The 20,392-nt window shown below is 35.1% G+C and overlaps 1 protein-coding gene across 1 annotated transcript in view; it reads left to right on the top strand.

Moving 5' to 3' along the window:
* The first annotated feature begins 12,792 nt into the window (after nucleotides 1-12,792).
* LOC127854167 (spondin-1-like) overlaps nucleotides 12,793-20,392 on the top strand; it is a 76,982-nt gene continuing 69,382 nt past the window's right edge. Inside the window, exon 1 of the mRNA XM_052389165.1 lies at nucleotides 12,793-13,600. Within this exon, the coding sequence (XP_052245125.1) occupies nucleotides 13,405-13,600 (196 nt within the window). The 5' untranslated portion in view covers nucleotides 12,793-13,404. The remainder of the gene's footprint in view (nucleotides 13,601-20,392) is intronic.

Genomic DNA, 20,392 nt, shown 5'->3' with positions numbered 1-20,392 from the left:
ACGTACATAGGGGGACTACAGTTTCCGGTATTGAACAACTGATAACGTACACATGGGGACTAAATTTTCCGATTTTTAACAACTGATAACATACACAGCGTGACTATAGTTTCCGGTATTTTACAACTGATAACGTGCAAAGGGGGGGGGGGGGCTAGATTTTCCGGTATTTTACAACTGATAACGTGCAAAGGGGGGGCTAGATTTTCCGGTATTTTACAACTGATAACGTCCACAGGGGGACTATAGTTTCCGGTATTTTACAACTGATAACGTGAATTGGAGGACTAGAGTTTCCGGTTTTTTACAACTGATTACGTACATAGGTGGACTAAAGTTTCCGGTATTTTACAACTGATAACGTGCATATGGGGACTAGAGTTTCCGGTATTTTACAACTGATAACGTATATAGTTGGACTATAGTTTCCGGTATTTTACATCTGATAACGTACATGGGGGAATAGAGTTTCTGGTATTTTACAACTGATAACGTACAAAGGGGACTAATGTTTCCGATATTTAACAACTGATAACGTACATAGGGGGACTAAAGTTTCCGGTATTTTACAAATGATAACGTACATAGGGGGACTAAAGTTTCCGGTATTGAACAACTGATAACGTACACATGGGGACTAAATTTTCCGATATTTAACAACTGATAACATACACAGGGTGACTATAGTTTCCGGTATTTTACAACTGATAACGTGCATAGGGGGGCTAGATTTTCCGGTATTTTACAACTGATAACGTACATAGGGGGACTATAGTTTCCGGTATTTTACAACTGATAGCGTACACAGGGGGACTATAGTTTCCGGTATTTTACAACTGATAACGTGCATTGGAGGACTAGAGTTTCCGGTTTTTTACAACTGATTACGTACATAGGGGGACTATAGTTTCCGGTATTTTACAACTGATAACGTGCATATGGGGACTAGAGTTTCCGGTATTTTACAACTGATAACGTATATAGTTGGACTATAGTTTCCGGTATTTTACATCTGATAACGTACATGGGGGAAAAGAGTTTCTGGTATTTAACAACTGATAACGTACAAAGGGGACTAATGTTTCCGATATTTAACAACTGATAACGTACATAGAGGGACTAAAGTTTCCGGTATTTAACAAATGATAACGTACATAGGGGGACTAAAGTTCCCGGTATTTTACAACTGATAACGTACATAGGGGGACTTAAGTTTTCGGTATTTAACAACTGGTTTCCGGTATTTTAGATCTGATAACGTACACGTGGAGACTTAAGTTTCCGGTAGTTTACCACTGATAACAAATGTTAAGGCCTTATTTTCGATGACTGTGTTCTGAGAGTAATGTGGAATACACCACTCACTGGCATTTACGTGAAAACGTCAGTTCATAAAGAATCATTGAAATCGTGTCAGCATCCGTATCACGAACATCAGCCACACAAAACTATCTAAGAAATTATACATCGGTCTATGGTAAATTGTTCACTTACAAACACTCACACATTTGTTGGGTTTTCCGTCATTTTTGCTTTTTCAGTTTTCCTATCTAATTAGATTATAAGTGATGTTATATACGTGCGAATTAAATAGGCGCCTTTACGACAGTTGAGCAAACATATCTTTTTGAATAATAACGTGTCCGCATGTTAGCGGATTTATATAAAACGACTAAAAAGTACACACTTAAGGATATCATATTACTCGTATGCACACATATCAGTTGATAAAACACAGCATATGATACAAGTTCGCTTTAACTTTAAAACATTGTTTAATTCTGTATAATTATCCAAATCCATGTTCATTAGAAGCCGCGGCGGTCCATAAATGATATTTTCTATTGTCCTGTTGTAGGATGATCTATTTTACGGAATGACTTTTTATGTACTTATACATCGTTTTGGTCGAAATTACGTTAAATGCCATTGTGTTTTCTTTATTTATTTTGCAGAACCAATAATTATTTACACTGTTGCTGTCGATAGGTAAACATAGATTGCTTTGTATAAATTGGGGACTGCTGTTTTTCCGCAAGATTTCCGAAGTATCCAGACATTGGCAATGGCAAAGGCTTGTCAACTTCTGAGTTATTGTGTTTCTGATGGTTTCCTTTTCAGTTTGAAAAATGTGGACTACAGGAGTGTTTAATAGGTGAGAGGTTAGTTATTATATGGCTGTGTATTTTATATTAAGTATTAAACAAAGAAGTACTTTTGTGACATGCCGAATTGTGTGACAACTGTTCATGGTTTATCGTATTGATATGATACCAGCTTATTATTTGCTATAACGTATCGTAATATGTTATTTGTCTTTTCGAATTAACGTAACAATTAGCGCAAATCGTGGCTTATTGAGATGAGACTATTATGAAGCTATGTGAAGTTATATACATCTAACTATAATTAAGAACATTCGTTTTTATTCGAACTAGTCTTAAGTACAATTTAATATTTATATATACAATGTTTGTTAAATGGTTCTCGCAACGATTCTCTGTTATACATAAGTTTCATTTTGAATACATAAAATCGTGTAACATTATTGGTTTCAGAACATGAAAGAAACATCGTAAACAAAAACGGTACAAATATCCTGATTTATCATCGCTTTTGCATATGAAGTTTACAATAAAAATTAAATGATGATAATAAGGTTATTCGGAAAATGTTGAAATGTAATAATTTACCGTTTTATTTTGGAAAATTTTATTGTCCTATGATATGAAAGACTTCAAATTGAAATTGTTTCAACTAATCGATTTCATCATATCTCCAGAGAGCCTCTGTTTCGCTATAAAATGGCAGATGAGTAAATTATTGTTCAACTACCTTTATTATGTTTGCCTTTTTGTTCCTTACACATTTCATTCGGTTAAGAATTAGATGTAAACAAATAATTCAATACGTGTTCTGTCGAGAGGCAATACTAGGGTCTAATTAATGCTTTAATGGAATAACATGACATCACGTTCATGCGTTGCATCGATAGCATTCTTGTTGTTACTAACAAATGCTTGTTTACATCGAAACAAGCTTTATCTCAGTCATATTTACCGAAAATATCGCACTAGTTACCCGCGTTCTGAAATGTGTTCAGAAACAAGAGACTATATTGGTTATTTATGATTAAAAATTGCATTTTAAGGACATTCCAAAGCATTCACCTAATTGTACTTAATTTAACTGTTAACATGCGTACGGCTTACGTTTTAAGACATATATTCCTTGGGAGAGGGACGCAAAATATTGCATTAATGGGCCATCTTGTCTTACATTCATCACAATTAAACCGAGACAAAGAAGTCGCCGACCGATTATACCATGGGATACACAAAAGAAGTCAAAACCAGAGTACGGACTAGAACTAGTTAAATTGGGTGTGTGTCGACCTAATAATGATAATTGTAAACTAAGGCTAGATTACATACATTAAGTCATCGTCTACTCGCGGTGTAAGTAGCCCAGACTGGTTAATTCACAGGTCTTGGTGACATTGCACTCGACAGATTCACTTAGTGTGGTCAGAAAAAAGCCACACGCCCAGGTTTATTCATTCCAAAAGCAATTATCTTCGACCAAAACATATATAATTTTACACTCATCATCATGCATAGATAAGGATGTGGCCTTTTAGTTTTATTGTATCAAAATACAAGCAAATACAGAGATCACGTTATTTTGTCGATTATAAGCTGAATAAGGAACACGATCATTGCTACCTTTTCAATGGAAAGATTGAGTACATCATGACCATAGTTAAAAAATATATTTTTTATGAGAAATGGCTCAAGAAGTTTGTTTCATGACCTGTGTTCTAGTTAGTTTGTGTAGTTCTTGATGTGTATTTTGGCAGTGTGTGCTTTGTAAATCTGTTGGCGTTTTTTATTAAAACGGGCTCGTAAGCATAGGCGTGATTGTTGTTTGTAGCACCATGGGCTATTACGATTGGATAAGGCTGCGTAGATGTGGTTCAGTTTTAGCGTGCGCACTGGGATACTCAGTTTGGCCATAGTCATATAAGATGAAAGTGAAAACATGGCGTTATTCATGTGCGTAAAGTGTCGTCGGTAAACACTTTCTGCCTAAATTGGATTTTCGCAAAGAAGAGACTTCCTTTAAACGAAAAATTCCATTAAAGCGGAAAGTGTCATCCCTGATAAGCCTGTGCGGACTGCACAGGCTAATTCCGGACAACACTACGCACATGCATTAAAGCCCGTTTTCTCAGAGCGATGTTCATATGAGCCGCGTTTTGAGAAAACTGGGCATAATGCATGTGCGTAAAGTGTCGTCCCAGATTAGCCTGTGCAGTCCGCACAGGCTAATCAGGGACGACACTTAACGCTTTTATGACATTTTTTTGTTTACATGAAATCTCTTCTTAGCTAAAATCCAATCCAATTTAGGTGGAGAGTGTCGTCCCTGATTAGCCTGTGCAGAATTTACGCACATGCATTATATGTATATAATATATATGTATATATATATATATATATATATATATATATATATATATATATATATATATATATATATATATATATATATATATATATATATATATATATATATATATATATATATATATATATATGTGTGTGTTGGTCTTGTTACGGGGTACTGGATCCGGGCCCTTTGTGAAACTGTACACTGCATTTCAGTTCAGCGCATCATGACCAATTCGGGTATATATGTTAGGATTGATCGGAGATGGCCATGAGCGATTTAATTATACACGAACAAATGCTCCAACATTTTGAGTGTGATAGAGATTCTTCATCAGCTGAATGAGACAATGACATTGTTATCTTCGTTGACATGTTAATAGACCTTTAACTGTTATAAAACTGATTTATTTAAAGACAAAACAATTCGTATTTTCGAAACAATTGTCTTATTGTTAATACGTAAAATATTACAATATGATGTGGCGGTCATTAAAGAATTATAGAATTTTTAATTATGGTTTGCATCTTAATGAATACATGTTTTGCATACAAATCATGATATTATAGGAATAACCAATTTCATTCATAAACAAATGAGTAAAATGCCCTTGATTTGCACTGAACCTTTCCAGCCATATTATTCAATTAAATTTTAATGTTTTTTTATGTGCAAGTAATTCGAACATTTTATTTTTACCAACCATTTTTTATTTTTCGCTCGCCTTTAATGAAGGATGACCTGCGCATGTAAACGTTGATCCGCGCAAATGTATATAACTAGGTCTTACGCCTATGCTACGTGTGGTTATGTGATTGATTTATTCTCTGGAGCTATTGTAACAACGCCTTAATGTGCGACAATAAGATAATGGGTAATTATTTCTCAGCTTAACGAGCCTTTATGAAATCGTCATGCAAAAAAAAACCACTTCAGAATGTCTTGTTGTTTGACCACATTGTTGAGGCTCCGAGGTTGGTCATGGAGAGGCGTAGGAAACATAGGGAAACACAGTTCTGATCTGTAGAACCGCATTTGTCATATGCTTATATTTGTCATACACTCGCAAAAAATACTATCTTAGTTTTCACATATGGGTCGTGCTCTGTGAAAATGGGGTATAATGCATATGCGTAAAGTGTCGCCCAGATTAGCCTGTGCGGACTGCATGGGTTAATCTGGGACGACACTTTACGCATATGCATTAAGCCCATTTTCACAGAGCACGGCTCATATGTATTCTCCTAAACCGCCGCAACACTTGTATGTCAGAGGCAATGACGAAATGGGTTGTCATCTGTAGAACCTCGACGTGTCAATACAGTTTCTTTTTCAGGCAGGCTCAATGTTTCCTGCCATACATTATCCCTCAGTGGTTCGTGTTCATGCATAGCTGAAGAATGTGTCAGACCGTTTGGTCGGCTTCTCAAAAGGGATACATTGCAGCGGAGTGGACTCTTGTGCATGTCGTGGTCTAGTCTGTTGTACCCTGTTCGCAGTCTGAAGATGATCACGTGTTCTGCTCTGGACAGGTGCTGGTAGATGTCATGTGGCTGTCGAGTACTTGACGATTGTATTTTAGATTAAATAAAATAAAAATAAAAATTATTGATTGGCCAAAAAATTGAGGCTTCGTACATTTCTTTTTAAGTTTATTCTTGTTTAAGAATTCTTTATCAGAAAAGTTACATTAGTCAAATTTGTAATGTCAATATATTAAATGATAATGCAGAGGATATTTGTTTATGTCAGTGTAAGATCGTTTGTTATTTCACGAGTGATCATAGAAAATATATTTTCACGAGTGGCGCAGCCACGAGTGAAAATATTATTTTTGTATGATCAAGAGTGAAATAACAACGATCTTACACTGATACGAACACATTTTCGGTTTCTTTTATGCCCTTTTGTCAAGAAAATAATTAACAGCTGTTTCCCTCTCGCTGAAAAGTTACCACTTCTCCTGTGGCGTGCCTTAATACATTTCAAAACACAAAAAGACGTCATTAGTGTGACGAAATGACGTCATTATACTAGCGAAATTCTCCAGTAAAACTCTTTTACAATGTAAATAAACGGTGAAAATGCATTAAATAAAAAGAAAATTTGTTGGATTCGGTGAAATGTCGATTTTAATTCACTCGTGATAATAGAAAAAATATATATAATTATTTATGATAATCTAAAAATATAAAAAGGAATTCCGAAAATGTGTTATTTTCACCGGTGAAAATACCAATTCGTTTATTTTCACTGCTGTTATTTCACTGCAAAAATGTCATATTTTATCATTAGGTATAAAAGAAATCATTATTTTCATCCTCCCAATCACTGTCATCATCATCATCATCATCACATCATCATCATCATCATCATCATTATCATAATCATCATCATCATCATCATCATCATCATCATCATCATCATCATCATCATCATCATCATCATCATCATCATCATCATCATATTCATCATCATAATCATCATCATCATCATCATCATCATCAACAACAACATCAAAAATTTCATTTGCCGTTAAACATAATCGTAACAGTTAGAACCTTAAGATGTAACATTTCAAATAGTGCAATGCTTGTAGATGTATTCGATCAAGAAACGTCAAGGATGGATTGACGAAGTTTTCGAAGGATTAAAGTGACTTGTTCTGTCTGAAGATTTAAAATACTTATTTGTGGTATTCTTTAAGCCAGTCCAGCATCGAAACACGTGGCGTTAGATTAAACAAGTTTTGCAAAATAAGTATGTTGTTTTTCAATCGAAGCTGCCACCTGTATTATATTAATGGTTATCTGGCAATAAAGTATACGTGTACGCATAGTGTAAATGTCGTTATCGTAAGCATTTTACCTTTTTGCACTTTCTGATTGTATTGCCTAAACCAGCATTATTATATCACACGGCATTAATGCCAGGCTGAACATGTAATCATGTGAAAACATCAAAACATAGCGTGAGAATGCAATGCCTGTGCAATCATATATGTTTACTAAAGAATCATGTAAATTAAAACTGATCAATTTATCACTGAAATCCAAATGAAATTGTAATAAAACTTTCAATAAGGTGTAAAATAATGCTGGATTCATTTTGATATCAGTTGCACCCTCGGTGCTATACTTGTTCGATGCATACCGAGCAAGTAAATGCTCAATATTACATGTTGAAATCCGCATTAAAGTGGCTCTGACATAATTATCCATACGTATGGCTAAATCATATGCGCACATGCAGGGGATTCTAAATTCTTGTTATATTTCATGATTAGGGAAGCTGATGTGAGTCCTCGCTCCCGGAAAACATTCCATGCATTTGCGTAGTGTCGTCCCAGATTAGCCTATGCAGTCCGAACATTCTGCTTTATAGATTTTGTTTTCAATTAAAAGAAGTCTCTTCTAAAAAAATCCTGTCTAGAAGGATAGTGTCGTCTATTATAAGCCTGTGCGCCCTGCATAGGCTTACACGGGGCAACACTTCAAGCACATGCATTAAACCCCAATTTCCAAAAGTGCGACTCATATGATTTACTAGTCACATGTTTAAATGCGGTTCGTTGCTGGTAGTACGTATGTGCATGGTTGTAATTCTAGTTTCATTAAACAATATGTTGTATTGGATTTCAAATTTACAAAAGCGTTAACATATAATTATTTCGATACACCGACCATGTAATAGCTATTAAAATCATTTTGCTGCCCGGTGCATAATATCATACTTCACTCGTATTTGCCGATTAACACGCGTTTGTTGCATAGAGTTGACATGGCATGATCAATATAGAATAACAGGTTACTGCCTGATCTTTTTGTAATATATCAGGCAATGCTTAGAATAATATAACGGCGAGGCTTTCCGAGCTGTTATTTTATTCGTGCCAAGCCTGATATATTACAAAAAAGATCTGGCAGTAACTTGTTGTTCTGTTTATCATACCTCTACGTCCCCGATTTGAAAGAAAAAATGGAAAAAAACACACGCTAAAACGCTACATTTTTAGCTAGAAAGAATATGATTTGGTTTGTATGACGTGTTAATAATGACGCCATGAGATTTTGCGCTTTATATTTATAAAACATGTTTTTTGCTGTTTGTGTTGCATTTTGTGTTTAAACTATATTACATCTTGGTATCGAATTGTTTGTTTTGTTGAATCTGATTCGACTTTACTCAATATTATTACTTTATAGTTGATTCCGAGTAATATGACCATCCTCCACGCATGACTGATATAAGAACTTCCTGTTGACCATGATATAAAAAATAGATCTATATCAGGCAATGTTTTATCACATGCCATACCCTGTTTTCCATGTAATATAACCACTACGAATATTTTTATCTTACACATGTGTAATATACTTTTTAAGCGTTTTCATTGGCTTATTTTCGTTTGGTTGACTAATCGCATTTTGTTATTTTACTGAAATGACGTTACAACGTCAAATGACGTCACAAAAGATTTCTCTTCTAAATATTTATTGAATTTGCTCATTTAAAAGCATGTGATAAAAAAGATCTGAAACTCGTTGTCATTTCATACCATGTTTTATTAAACTCGTCCAGGAAATTCGTTAGTAAGCTTGCCAATGGGCAAAGGCTCGCTTACTTGCAAAATTCCTGGACTCGTTTAGTAAAATACAGTATGATATGACAACTCGTGCCAGATCCTATATATATCAGGCAGATATCAATGCGGTGGTATGATAACTAAAAACGTTGAATTTAGACATTTATGTTTTGCAAAAGTTCTACTAATTTTATGTTACATATGGAAAACGATGCCGATCTAGATCAACCCGAAAATAATCATTGGTTCTAACATTGACCGCAAGATGTTTAAAATCCAATCAATTATTTTATGCCGCAATCTGTTCATTTTGTTTCCTGATTTACGTATACACCGGTGTTTTACGAGTTCTCAACAATTAACAATGCATAATTTTGCACGAAATCGGTTAATTAACTTAATGCAAGGTCGTAATCTTTATTTTTCATTATTTCCTAATTAGAGCGATGAATTAGCTGTCAACGTTTATTTTGCACTTGCGATTTAAGTTCGACTGGATCGTATACGACGCCCTTGCAGCTAAACGTCGTAATGCATTATTCCTTTAAACCATTCGACGGACAATAAGTTTCCAGCAGTTCCGAGGGGCCGCTAACCACGAAATAAAACGTTCGACGATCGCTTCGGCCCTATAAATGACTTCAGACGTTATAAAAAAATATCCACAGATTTGAGATCCAACGATTTTACGATTCCACAAACTTTCTCTTAAAAAAAATGAATGAATACCCAACCTGGATTGCGGCAGCTTCAGATAAAGTGATTTTGGTACGTTTCTTTAAAAATTTGATAATAGTATAGTCCATATAAAATAGTGTTAGGGTTTAAAATCCATCGTAGTGTCATAAGCATATTATCTGAATTCGGATTGTCATTATTATGTAGGCAAATATATTAATTAAGTAGTACTACCTGTAACATAGTGTTTGATCTCAACAATATTACGATATTACTGTAATTCGTTTACTGTTGTGCTGTATCAGCATCATAAACGCTCCGACGAAGTGAGTACAAAAATAAGACAACGGTTGAACACATATACATGTAAAAAGTTGCGCTAGTAAGGTTATGCAACACGAGATGAACATGCTTTTTCGAATTTTCTTTGGAAGTTTACTATCAAATGTCAGAACATAATATTGTAAATTATTGTTCAAGTGTTTTTACATGGATCTTGTCACATAACGATCTTATCGGAGTGTTTTTTGCCAACTATTCTAACCGCTGAATGCAATTACTGCTATGAAATATGTGCTTGTTATCAAATGTTGAACCTAGTGAGGCTAACGAGTGCTATGCGGTCTGAACTGCGACGACAGTGTGCTACACGTCAATGTTCCCTCTAACATGAGCCACTTTCCCTATATATGAGCCGCGCTCTGAGAAAACGTGGCTTAATGTGCGGAAAGTGTTGTTCCAGATTAGCCTGTGCGGTCCGCATAGACTAATCAGGAACGACACTTTCCGCTTTAATTTTGTGTATTTATTGTTTCGTTTAATGGATTCTCTTCTACGCGAAAATCCAGTTTAAGCGAGCAGTGAGACGACACTTGACGTACAAGCATCAAGCAAAGTTTTCCCAGAGCGAGTAGCGTATCATTGTGCCTTTTACCAGTTAGATATGTATTCTTACGCATTTGTAGTCCATTCGAAAGTTTAATTTAATTAAATAACTTTTTTTTACTAAATTCAAGTTTTTAAGGCTTCATTTACAACCATTAGATACTGATGAGCATCAAACAATATAAAACCTGAACAGACTGCGAGTTACTCATAGGTTGTTCTGGTTTTATGCTGTTTGCAAAAGCCATTTTCACTTTGCTTCTTATGGGGGAGAGGTTTTAATTGCAGTCTCCTCTTCACAAGAGCATGCTGTTTTCATTGTGATCGTTGTCTTATTCCTCTTCCGTCGGTTCAATATTTTGATCAACACTAGTATCGCAAGTATACGCGTTATAATTATTACTTAACGCATTAACCCATTTATGCCGAGTGGACACTCCAATCCTTCTTAATTGGATCTATTTATTTCCAAAATTAGGGATGTCTAGTATATTTATTTCTATGTTTAGAATATTTCTTACAGAAATTCCTTTAGCAAACAGCGTACACCCTGATGAGACGCCGCATCATGCGGCGTCTCATCTGGGTCTACGCTGTTTGCCAAGGTTTTTTTCTAGACGCTAGGCATAAATGGGTTAAAATAGCGAGAAATATCAGTGTCAACAATGACCATTTTCTTTATTGTTTAATAACTTCAAATGAGACATTACTTAAAAAAGCTCGATTCAAACACTTAATCATCGTCATTATTGTAAGTGCCATAATGGACATGCATTCATTCATTCAAAATCTTTTTTTTTTATTAATTCCATTATCATAGTTGCTATCGTTATCTGCGTCATCAAATCTTAACATGTATAATCTTAATATATATATATATATATATATATATATATATATATATATATATATATATATATATATATATATATATATATATATATATATATATATATATATATATATATATAATCATTTAATTTAATTATAAGTATTCATCTTTAGTTTGAAATTATTTTTCCCTTCATCAGCCTTTGCCATCAAAATAAGTGTAAACATTTTCATTGCCGGGGTTGATCATACTTTAATTTCGAGCAAACATTTAGCAAAACAGTAATATCAGGAGCAGCCAATTTCTAAATATCAGCCTTTGCCATCCAAATAAGTGTATTCATTATAATTGCCGTGTTTGATCATACTTTAATTTCGAGAAAACATTTAGCAAAACAATATTATCAGGAGCAGCCAAATTGTAAATATCAAGTGTTCCTGTTAACGACTGCCAAAGTGCTCTTTATGATTATGATTATTTTAATTTTAAGCTTTTTGGTATTTTTCCAATAAGCAGTTGGTTTTTTTATTCATCACACCGATCTCCTTTGCATACCCTGCCACCAAACAACCGTACCATCTAATCCTCTTTAAAACATGTAATTCAGCAATCCAATACTAGGCAGAGCAGTTTTCAGTTTAACAACAAATACAGCACTTGAGGCATAATAGCACATAAGTAAATAACAGGGGATCAACGTTCGGAATTTTTATAAAATATTACATTCAATTATCAAGGCCGCTAGGACCAGACGTGTCTCAAGTCTGGATCTCCTAATTCCCCGATATACTTCTAATACGAAGTCTCTAATTTCCGCACCGTATCACGGGTTATGTTTAAATTAGGCTTAATGCTTAAATGTTATTGATATAAGGGACAAACATGGATATTAGATTTGTGTTGTTATTAGCAGATCAGTATTTGGGTCTGTATAAAACATACTGACCACAAGTTATATTTCTTGGTGCGCGTTTCCTCGTGTATTTTTTTTACTTAAAAATGTCGATTCGGCTTGTCTTTCGAGATATGCCCAAGTCTAAAAACTGTATTCATCTCACGCCGTTTCTATTTTACTTTGTGATTGAATGATTGATTGACTATTTAATACCGAATATGATCAAAGTGATTTGTCAAATGATATTGAACGTTTTAAATTTATTAAGATAGTTAATTACTTGCTTTGTAAGCGTGCGAATCAAATGTTGTTGTTTTAAAATGAACACTACGAACAGTCGAAATCACAGGAAGACATTGAGCTAACATGATTGAAATAAACAGCTGACATTTCTGCATGGCTATCAAAGTGGATTTATATGTTGTATACTTTGATCATTACGCAATATGAAATATGAACTTGGTTTTGGCAGTGGTTATTTAGTATGTATTTACACCAGATTACATGCACACCATTTTTGTTTGAAAAAATATTTTATGCAAATGAAACAAGTGGGGCGTGTCGTAACTGTCAACGTTAGCCAATCCGCGACAATGAAATTTACAACGTTTTGCAGTAGAATGTATTTTGGATATATGAAAAGATAACTCGGTTAAAGGTACAATTTGCGCGACACCGCGGTTGTGTTTAACACTTGTGGTACATATCGCACGCTGTACGATAGTTTTTTTTCTGCACACTGTTTGTTATTTAGACAGTCTGTTTTGTAACAGTGCGATAACGGTTTTCACTAGTGAATAAAACGGAGAGTGATTTTTCTGTGCTCGCGTGTGCCGATAGTATCGAATGTTAATGAAGTTACATATATGAAACTACTTCAATTTCTGGTGGATGTTAAAATGTAATTTCGTAAATTTTCGTCAGATAATTACATCAAAGAAAACAAGTGCGAGCAGAAAAATAATTATGACCTTGATAGTAAAATAAATATTAGAAATTGGACTGGGATTTTAAAGAAATTAGTTTATTTTTAATTACTAGTATTCGTTTCTATTCGCGTATCATTTTGGATTTACTATGGGTGTATTTAACGTGAAAGTATCGACGCTATTTGTTTTGGGTGTTTTGGCGGTAGTCGAGTGCGGATTAAACGTCTGCTCCCGGACTCCGATCCACACAACAGCCAGCCGAACCCCCGGGGACAACGGTTTTAGCATTCTCGTTAAGGGATTGCCTAGCGACGGGCGTTACATTCCCGGAGAGACGTACACCGGTGAGTAGCAACGACAACAACAGCAACTGCTTTCGTGTTTAGATGGTGCTAATGGTGATGATGGCTTATATGATGAAGATTATGTTGACGATAATGTTGTTGCTGTTCATGATGTTGATGATGAGGAGGATGTGTTGGGGGGGGGGGTGATAATTATGATGCAAATGGCTGAAACTATCTAGTATGTTGATGAAAACGTGTTTAATAAGCATCAATATTCTTTGTTTTATCATTAATATAACATTTGTAAAATTTACGTTTGCCGTCTTTTTCTCAACTTAATCAGTAGCCATTTAACGTTATATTAAACATCAATATAATAATTGCCCTTAACAATTATGGTGACTAGCTAGTGGATTGTTAAATATCCTTAATCCGTATGTCGTTCTTTTTTACTGTAAACGGAAATACCACAATAATTATTGTTGCACAAAACAACACCAAAGCATTCCTGTGGTTAAAACGCATATTCTTTAGTAATATGTAAACCGATGAAACATTGGAACATGATTTGATGTAGATTTTTTGTTATTATATGATGGAGAACGTCTCCTAGTGGATGAGATTTGAATTGATGCGATTATTACGCATTCACTTTAATCGCTATAAAGGCTGACAGAGTATGTTATAACATTATGTATCATTTTATAGTATCGGTTGAAAGGATATCGCGATTTATATCTGTGGACAATGTTTACTGTCTTTGAAATGAATGCAAACAGATTCTATGTTAACGATCAACACCTAGTTGCAGAACAGAGCACGGCGCGTGCAAGTATTTTTGCGTAGGGCAGAGATGTTTTCTTTCCCAATAAATCAGTGGCCAGCTTATTAAGGAGCAAAACAATATACAGAGATATTTTAGACTCATTTAGTGCAGTCAAATATGACGAGGGTCGATTATCCGAGCGAAAGCTTTACGCGTGTGTTATGATAAAATCGGTCGCCGTTTGTCTTTATCATGTATTAAAGAATATTATTTATATTTATAAATATATCAACGTTTTCAATCGAACGTGCGATTCAAAAGGTAAAAAGAAAACTGTATTCCATGAAGTCCATTTCCAGACATTTTAGGCTTTACGTCCATGATTACATAATTATATGCATGTAGAGACACAAACGATATTTTAAATATATGTGAAATCGAGAAAGTTTCATTTTAAAATAAAAAGAATGAAAATTTAACACAATCTAACGCGGTTGTGCGTTTATCAATGTCATTAATTATTTCAACCACACTCAATCCATTAATATTTTCTTTTATCTTGCTGGCTGCATTATTGATGCATTTATCTGAGATTATGAAGATAGGATTTATTATGTTTGTTTCTGGCGTAGAAATGGTATGAAAACGAATCTTTTGCATGTTCGCGTTGCTAGTGTCATAAGCTGCATAAGGACACAAGCTGCGTAAGTTGGTGTAATGTTTAATGCCCGGCGCTCGATATTATCTACCGGTGCTTCCGACCAGTTTGTAATATGCAGAAAGGAAATCCGCAGAATAAACACCGCATCAAAGATGCACTTGTAAGATGATATCAATTATGATAATTATTGTGATTAAACTGTTCAATTCGCACGTTGAACAGGATTGTTTTGCTATGCCGTTTAAAACGAACGATACTAAAATAATTCTCATTGAAATTGTTTAAACAGTTTATTTAGTTCAGTGTAAACAATTTAATAGTTGTGAACGTCCAGAATAAACTCGCTAAACGAACATTTAAGTCACAATAAAAACGTAATTTAAGTAACAGATTTTACTCTACGTTTGATTACCAAGACTGCGAATGTTTCTCGGGCGATCACAGTTAAAATGTCAAAAGGTAGAGTGACTTCCTCTTTGATGGGATTTCATGAGTACATTCATAGCACAATAGTCTATTGTGGAACGCGTTATTAGTTTAGTCGCTGATGTGTGTAATGTAGATGTGTCCATATAAACATTATGTAGGTAATAAAATGCACTGTTTGACAATTTGACGAGATATCAATCGAGATTTACATTAATGAATGTATATTTCACTTTCTAGTTTCTGCAGATCACAAATCAATCCAGCAGGTATAAACTTCGTTCAATTTCGTTTTAGAACAAACACTTGTATCTCTATTCTATATGGGATTAACATCGAATTCTTGGCTAAAACGTATTAAATATCATCACCTTGCCAATCATAGTCATTATCCGTGATATTAACAAAAGAAATGAGCCGTGCTCTGAGAAAAGGGTTTTAATGCATGTGCTAAAAGTGTCGTCCTAGATCAGCCTGTGCAGTCCGCACAAGCCAATCAGGGACGACACTTTCTGGATATTAAAACTGGATTTTTGTTAAGAAGAGACTCTCGTGAAAAAAAAATCATAATATCGGAAAATCCGCACAGGCTAATTAGGGACGCCACATTACGCACCTGAATTAAACCCCCTTTCCAAAGAGCCCTGCCGAAATAATATCGTCACCATTGAACAATGTCGCATTTCATTTATTATCTGCATCAGCTCACACATGCAAGGTTGTGCATGTTTATGTTTTTGTTTCGCTTAGTAAAAAAAAGATAGTTTACAACATACAATAATATTGGCCAACTGTTGTTTTTTCTATTTTTTGCCTACCGCTGTACACCGCAATGCAATCAATGCACTATGTTTAATATATTTTTAAAATCGCGAATCAATGTCTGTTCACACTCAGTAAAAAAGATAAAGTACAATCCTACATCCGAGCAAAATACCCATTGACGACACAAAAATGTCTTAATGAAGACGAGAGCAATCCAAAAAGTCAGTCAATTTCTTTGACCTCTGCGCGTAAACATCCCTAATTTCATTCACACAATAAGCCCTCGTCGGCTTTGACCAAACCATGCCCTGGGAATGGATTAAGATAGAAGATAGATAATCAATATAAATAGTTTCGTGCCCTATCTTCCGTAATCTGTACGGAGCCCAAGACACGGTTTCTATTCAACCGATCGTTGTTTTTTGAAAGGGCATCTTGAATATCGACGAAGAGATTAGACATTTGAACATAATAAATTCGATTTACCACTGAATAAAATGCGAATTGTGGTCAGGGCAAATATGTGTGTCGTTAAATGTTGCTCGTTTATTAAATAATTTATTAAAAATGAGAGTAGATATTACAAGAGAAACAATATCCAAAAAACGTATACAACAGAAAGATTAAAATTACAATGGAATACAAAAGAAAAATACTTATACAAACAATGTAATTCAATTTATGATAATATTGCTATATATTGAACGAGATTTTTTCCTTTAACAAATGGCACTGATAGCGTTTATAGACGTTCGATTGAGTTATTTTTAATATGTGTGCGAACTCACACGTATGTAACTTTACACAAACGCTCATGCATAACTTCCAATGCTATACGAGCGAGTATATATGGGCCTTGTTCTGTAAAAAGAGGATATAATGCACGTGCGTAGTGTCGTCCCGGATTAGCCTGTGCAGTCCGCACAGGCTTATCAGGGACGACACTTTCCGCCTTTACTTGTTTTTTGCTAAGAAGATACTTTTTTGAAACGAAAAATATCATAAAAGCAGAAAGTGTCGTCCCTGATTAGTTTGTGCGGACTGCACAGGCTAATCTGGGACGACACTTTACGCACATTCATTTAACCCCCTTTTCACAGAACAAGGCCCATATCTACAGCCTTAATGAGACACTAATGCAGTTGGACATGGTGTGAGGTTTATTGTCCAGTATACTGCTACTTCGACATCATGCGTAACATTAATTGCTCTTAACGTGTCCAGCAACGTTGGGTTTGCGTATTATGATGAACGAAAGAAGTGATGACAAAACGTAACTTCTCTCTTAATACAATTTCGATTACTTGTGCAGCATATTACATGCAAATTGCGTCTAATTGATGACCTAGAGTCCGGACCTGGCTGTCCGATTGGCGTTGTAGTAGGTACACGCGCTCCTCAGCTCGGAGACACGAATTCACTTCCCATTCCGCATCTTAGTTTGGTAGGTGGTCATCTTACCGGAAAGATGTTTTTCCCCCGGATGCTCCAGACCATCCGGAACAGGTGGGGTTTTCTGCGAGTACTCCGGCTTGGCGGTAACCATACCAAGCAGATGGGTTTCCGACTGGTTCTTCGTTTTTTCTCACAGAACAAGACAACATAGAATGTATTTCTTTAAATAGAAGAAATTGCAGATTTAAATAAATATTAAGCGTTAGTAGTGTAAGTTTGTAATGTATGAGTGCCGGAACACCCTGCAGATCCTCGCATCATGCAGCTCAGGAAAAACTTCGAAATGCAAACACAGGTTTCAGTATGTTGTTATCGGTCAATATGCGTAATGCATCAGTGCTCCTATGTGAAAGGGTCAGACTCGTTGACAGAGGGTGAGTACACAACTGTTTTGGAGTTGTTTTATTGTTCATTCACAAACTCAATACAGTTCTCGCACATGTCAGGCTGCCTTTTGCAAAGGTAACAATACACCTTGATTGCTTAATCAACCGAGATATTAAATCACACATCGTTTATCAGAGCAAGCGACATTTATTTTAACGAAGTTGAATGACACACACACAATCGGACATGGGACAAGGCGTTGCTGTAACCTCATTTGTATTCAAGTCACAACAAACCTCGACGTGCTCAGCTCCTTACATTTGGAAGCAGATATCATTGAGAGCCTTTGATCCTCAGCGCGTGCAATGAACAATAAACATAACATCTTACTACATTGGGCACGCTATCTGATGTGGTTAAACTTGTATTAAAGCATATGTATGAACTCTCCATCTCAAAACATTTTAAATGAATGAACACGGTTCATGGCTTGGAATCAAAGTTGTAGGGACCGTCCAAACAAATGAAAGCGAAAATCAGTGCCCCAGATGAGGACGCAAATGTGCTGTAGAAAGGACATTGACTTCATTCCATGCGGTTAACCCCATTTTCTTGTATACACGTTCTCACCAATGACTTATAAGTTAATCCTGAAGTCTTCAACCGGGCCGTAACGTTGTCAATTGCCATGCGCCGGCACAAGTATGAATTGGGAATTGACAAAAACTGCAGCTCAATCACGCACAATATTGAATGATGAATGACCTTCACGTGCAGTTGGATATTTTGCACAATTGGTGTAAAAAGGTACCATGTGCCTTCTAATTTTTCAATGTCACGTGGTACCTTTTTGCACCAATGGGGTGATTTGTATTTTCTTTCTGCGGTGGAATCGAAATTAATCATTAGGTTGCAAGTAGATACATGTATATGCAAAGATGTTTTATCCTGGTTTTTGGCAAGTGTTTTAGTTTAGTGAAGAAGGGTTTATAATTATTTCAGGAACATATGTGTATGTGTTCGATGAAATACCAGTAGATAATAAAGAATTAATTGTTAAAAGAATTATATGTTGGAAAGCTGACCGACGCAGGTTAATAGTTATACAACATAATGGAACAATATATAATATATAATAATAATAGACTAAAAACAAGTTCATTTTAACAATTAAGTATTAAAAAAAAGCATTTATAATTAAATGGCAATGTACTTAAACCTGCCAGTTTTATTGTCATGTAAATGTATGTGTAGTATTGTATTGTAGTTAATTTTAACCAATTAAATCCCGATACTGACAACAATAAGATGATTCTTAATACGTGGCATTATTGGGAACGCGAATGGTTTGAAAAGTCTGTCATCCTGTGTGATTTGTGTAAACTATCCAAAGTATTGTTGGGTCCAAATTATTGAAAATTGCACATGCCGACTTTAAACAAATTATAGTAATTGACACTCGGTATTTTCCATGCGACGATTGGATAGAGAAATACTCGAGCAAATTTTAAACCGTCTTTCGAGCGGACCACCTTGTATAGCCAGGCGCTTAAATTTTCAAGTTCTTGTTTTCATTCAACAATTATCAAAACCTCTCTCAACGGCTTTAACGTTCGTGCAATATATACCCTCTGAGAGCGCTGCATATTGTCGACATTAGCTGTAACAGCGATATGTTTAAATGTGCTGATTTATGCAGCGTACAAGATTATGAAGTCGCTGACGAAATCTTATTGAGCAGTGCCAAAATACAATAACTTACACACACGAACTTGCAATCACTTCTGAGCATTATAACCTAAGGTGCTTGGCCAAGTTATTTGTGACTTGTTGGTCCTATGCAGGCTGTCGGGTATACTGATGCAGCAGCATTATGTTTCAAGTGTTTTTGTGGTAATGCGAAACCAAGCTGTTTATTTGGTTTTATCGAGAAAGGAAATATTGCACTGTCATCAAATAATTTTACCATTACAACAGTCTTTATATCTATTGTACAATATTTCAAGAATGGAATTCGGTAGTGAATATTTGAAATGTAACATGTTTTGTACCGAAACAAAAGTGTATACCAATATTTTATAAATAAAATTATATTTATTTTCATGTAATTGTAAAGTGACTGTCAAGGTAATTTCTTACCTTTCTCAATTCATACATAAATATTAAGGTCAATTATCCAATATCCAATCATATAATCATACCCACTTAAAATACTACCCGATCCCATAAATGTCATTAATAACAAATAATTAACTGCCATGTAATAATGCACGTGTTATTGCCGACGGCACTTAATGGTCTTGTCTATAAAAATGATATAAAGGTAAACATATTCTAGTGATTCTCAATAACTTCACCACCAATAAGCAAACAAAGTGACATATTAAAACATCGTCATCTTGTAAAACGAGCAAATATGCGCAGTTTATTTGCACTGTTTAAGATTTCA

This window comes from Dreissena polymorpha, chromosome 12 (genome assembly GCF_020536995.1).
Source record: "Dreissena polymorpha isolate Duluth1 chromosome 12, UMN_Dpol_1.0, whole genome shotgun sequence".
In the NCBI taxonomy this organism is placed as follows: domain Eukaryota; kingdom Metazoa; phylum Mollusca; class Bivalvia; order Myida; family Dreissenidae; genus Dreissena; species Dreissena polymorpha.
The sequence above is the reverse complement of the archived record's forward strand: the minus strand, read 5'-3'. Positions and strand labels throughout refer to the sequence as shown.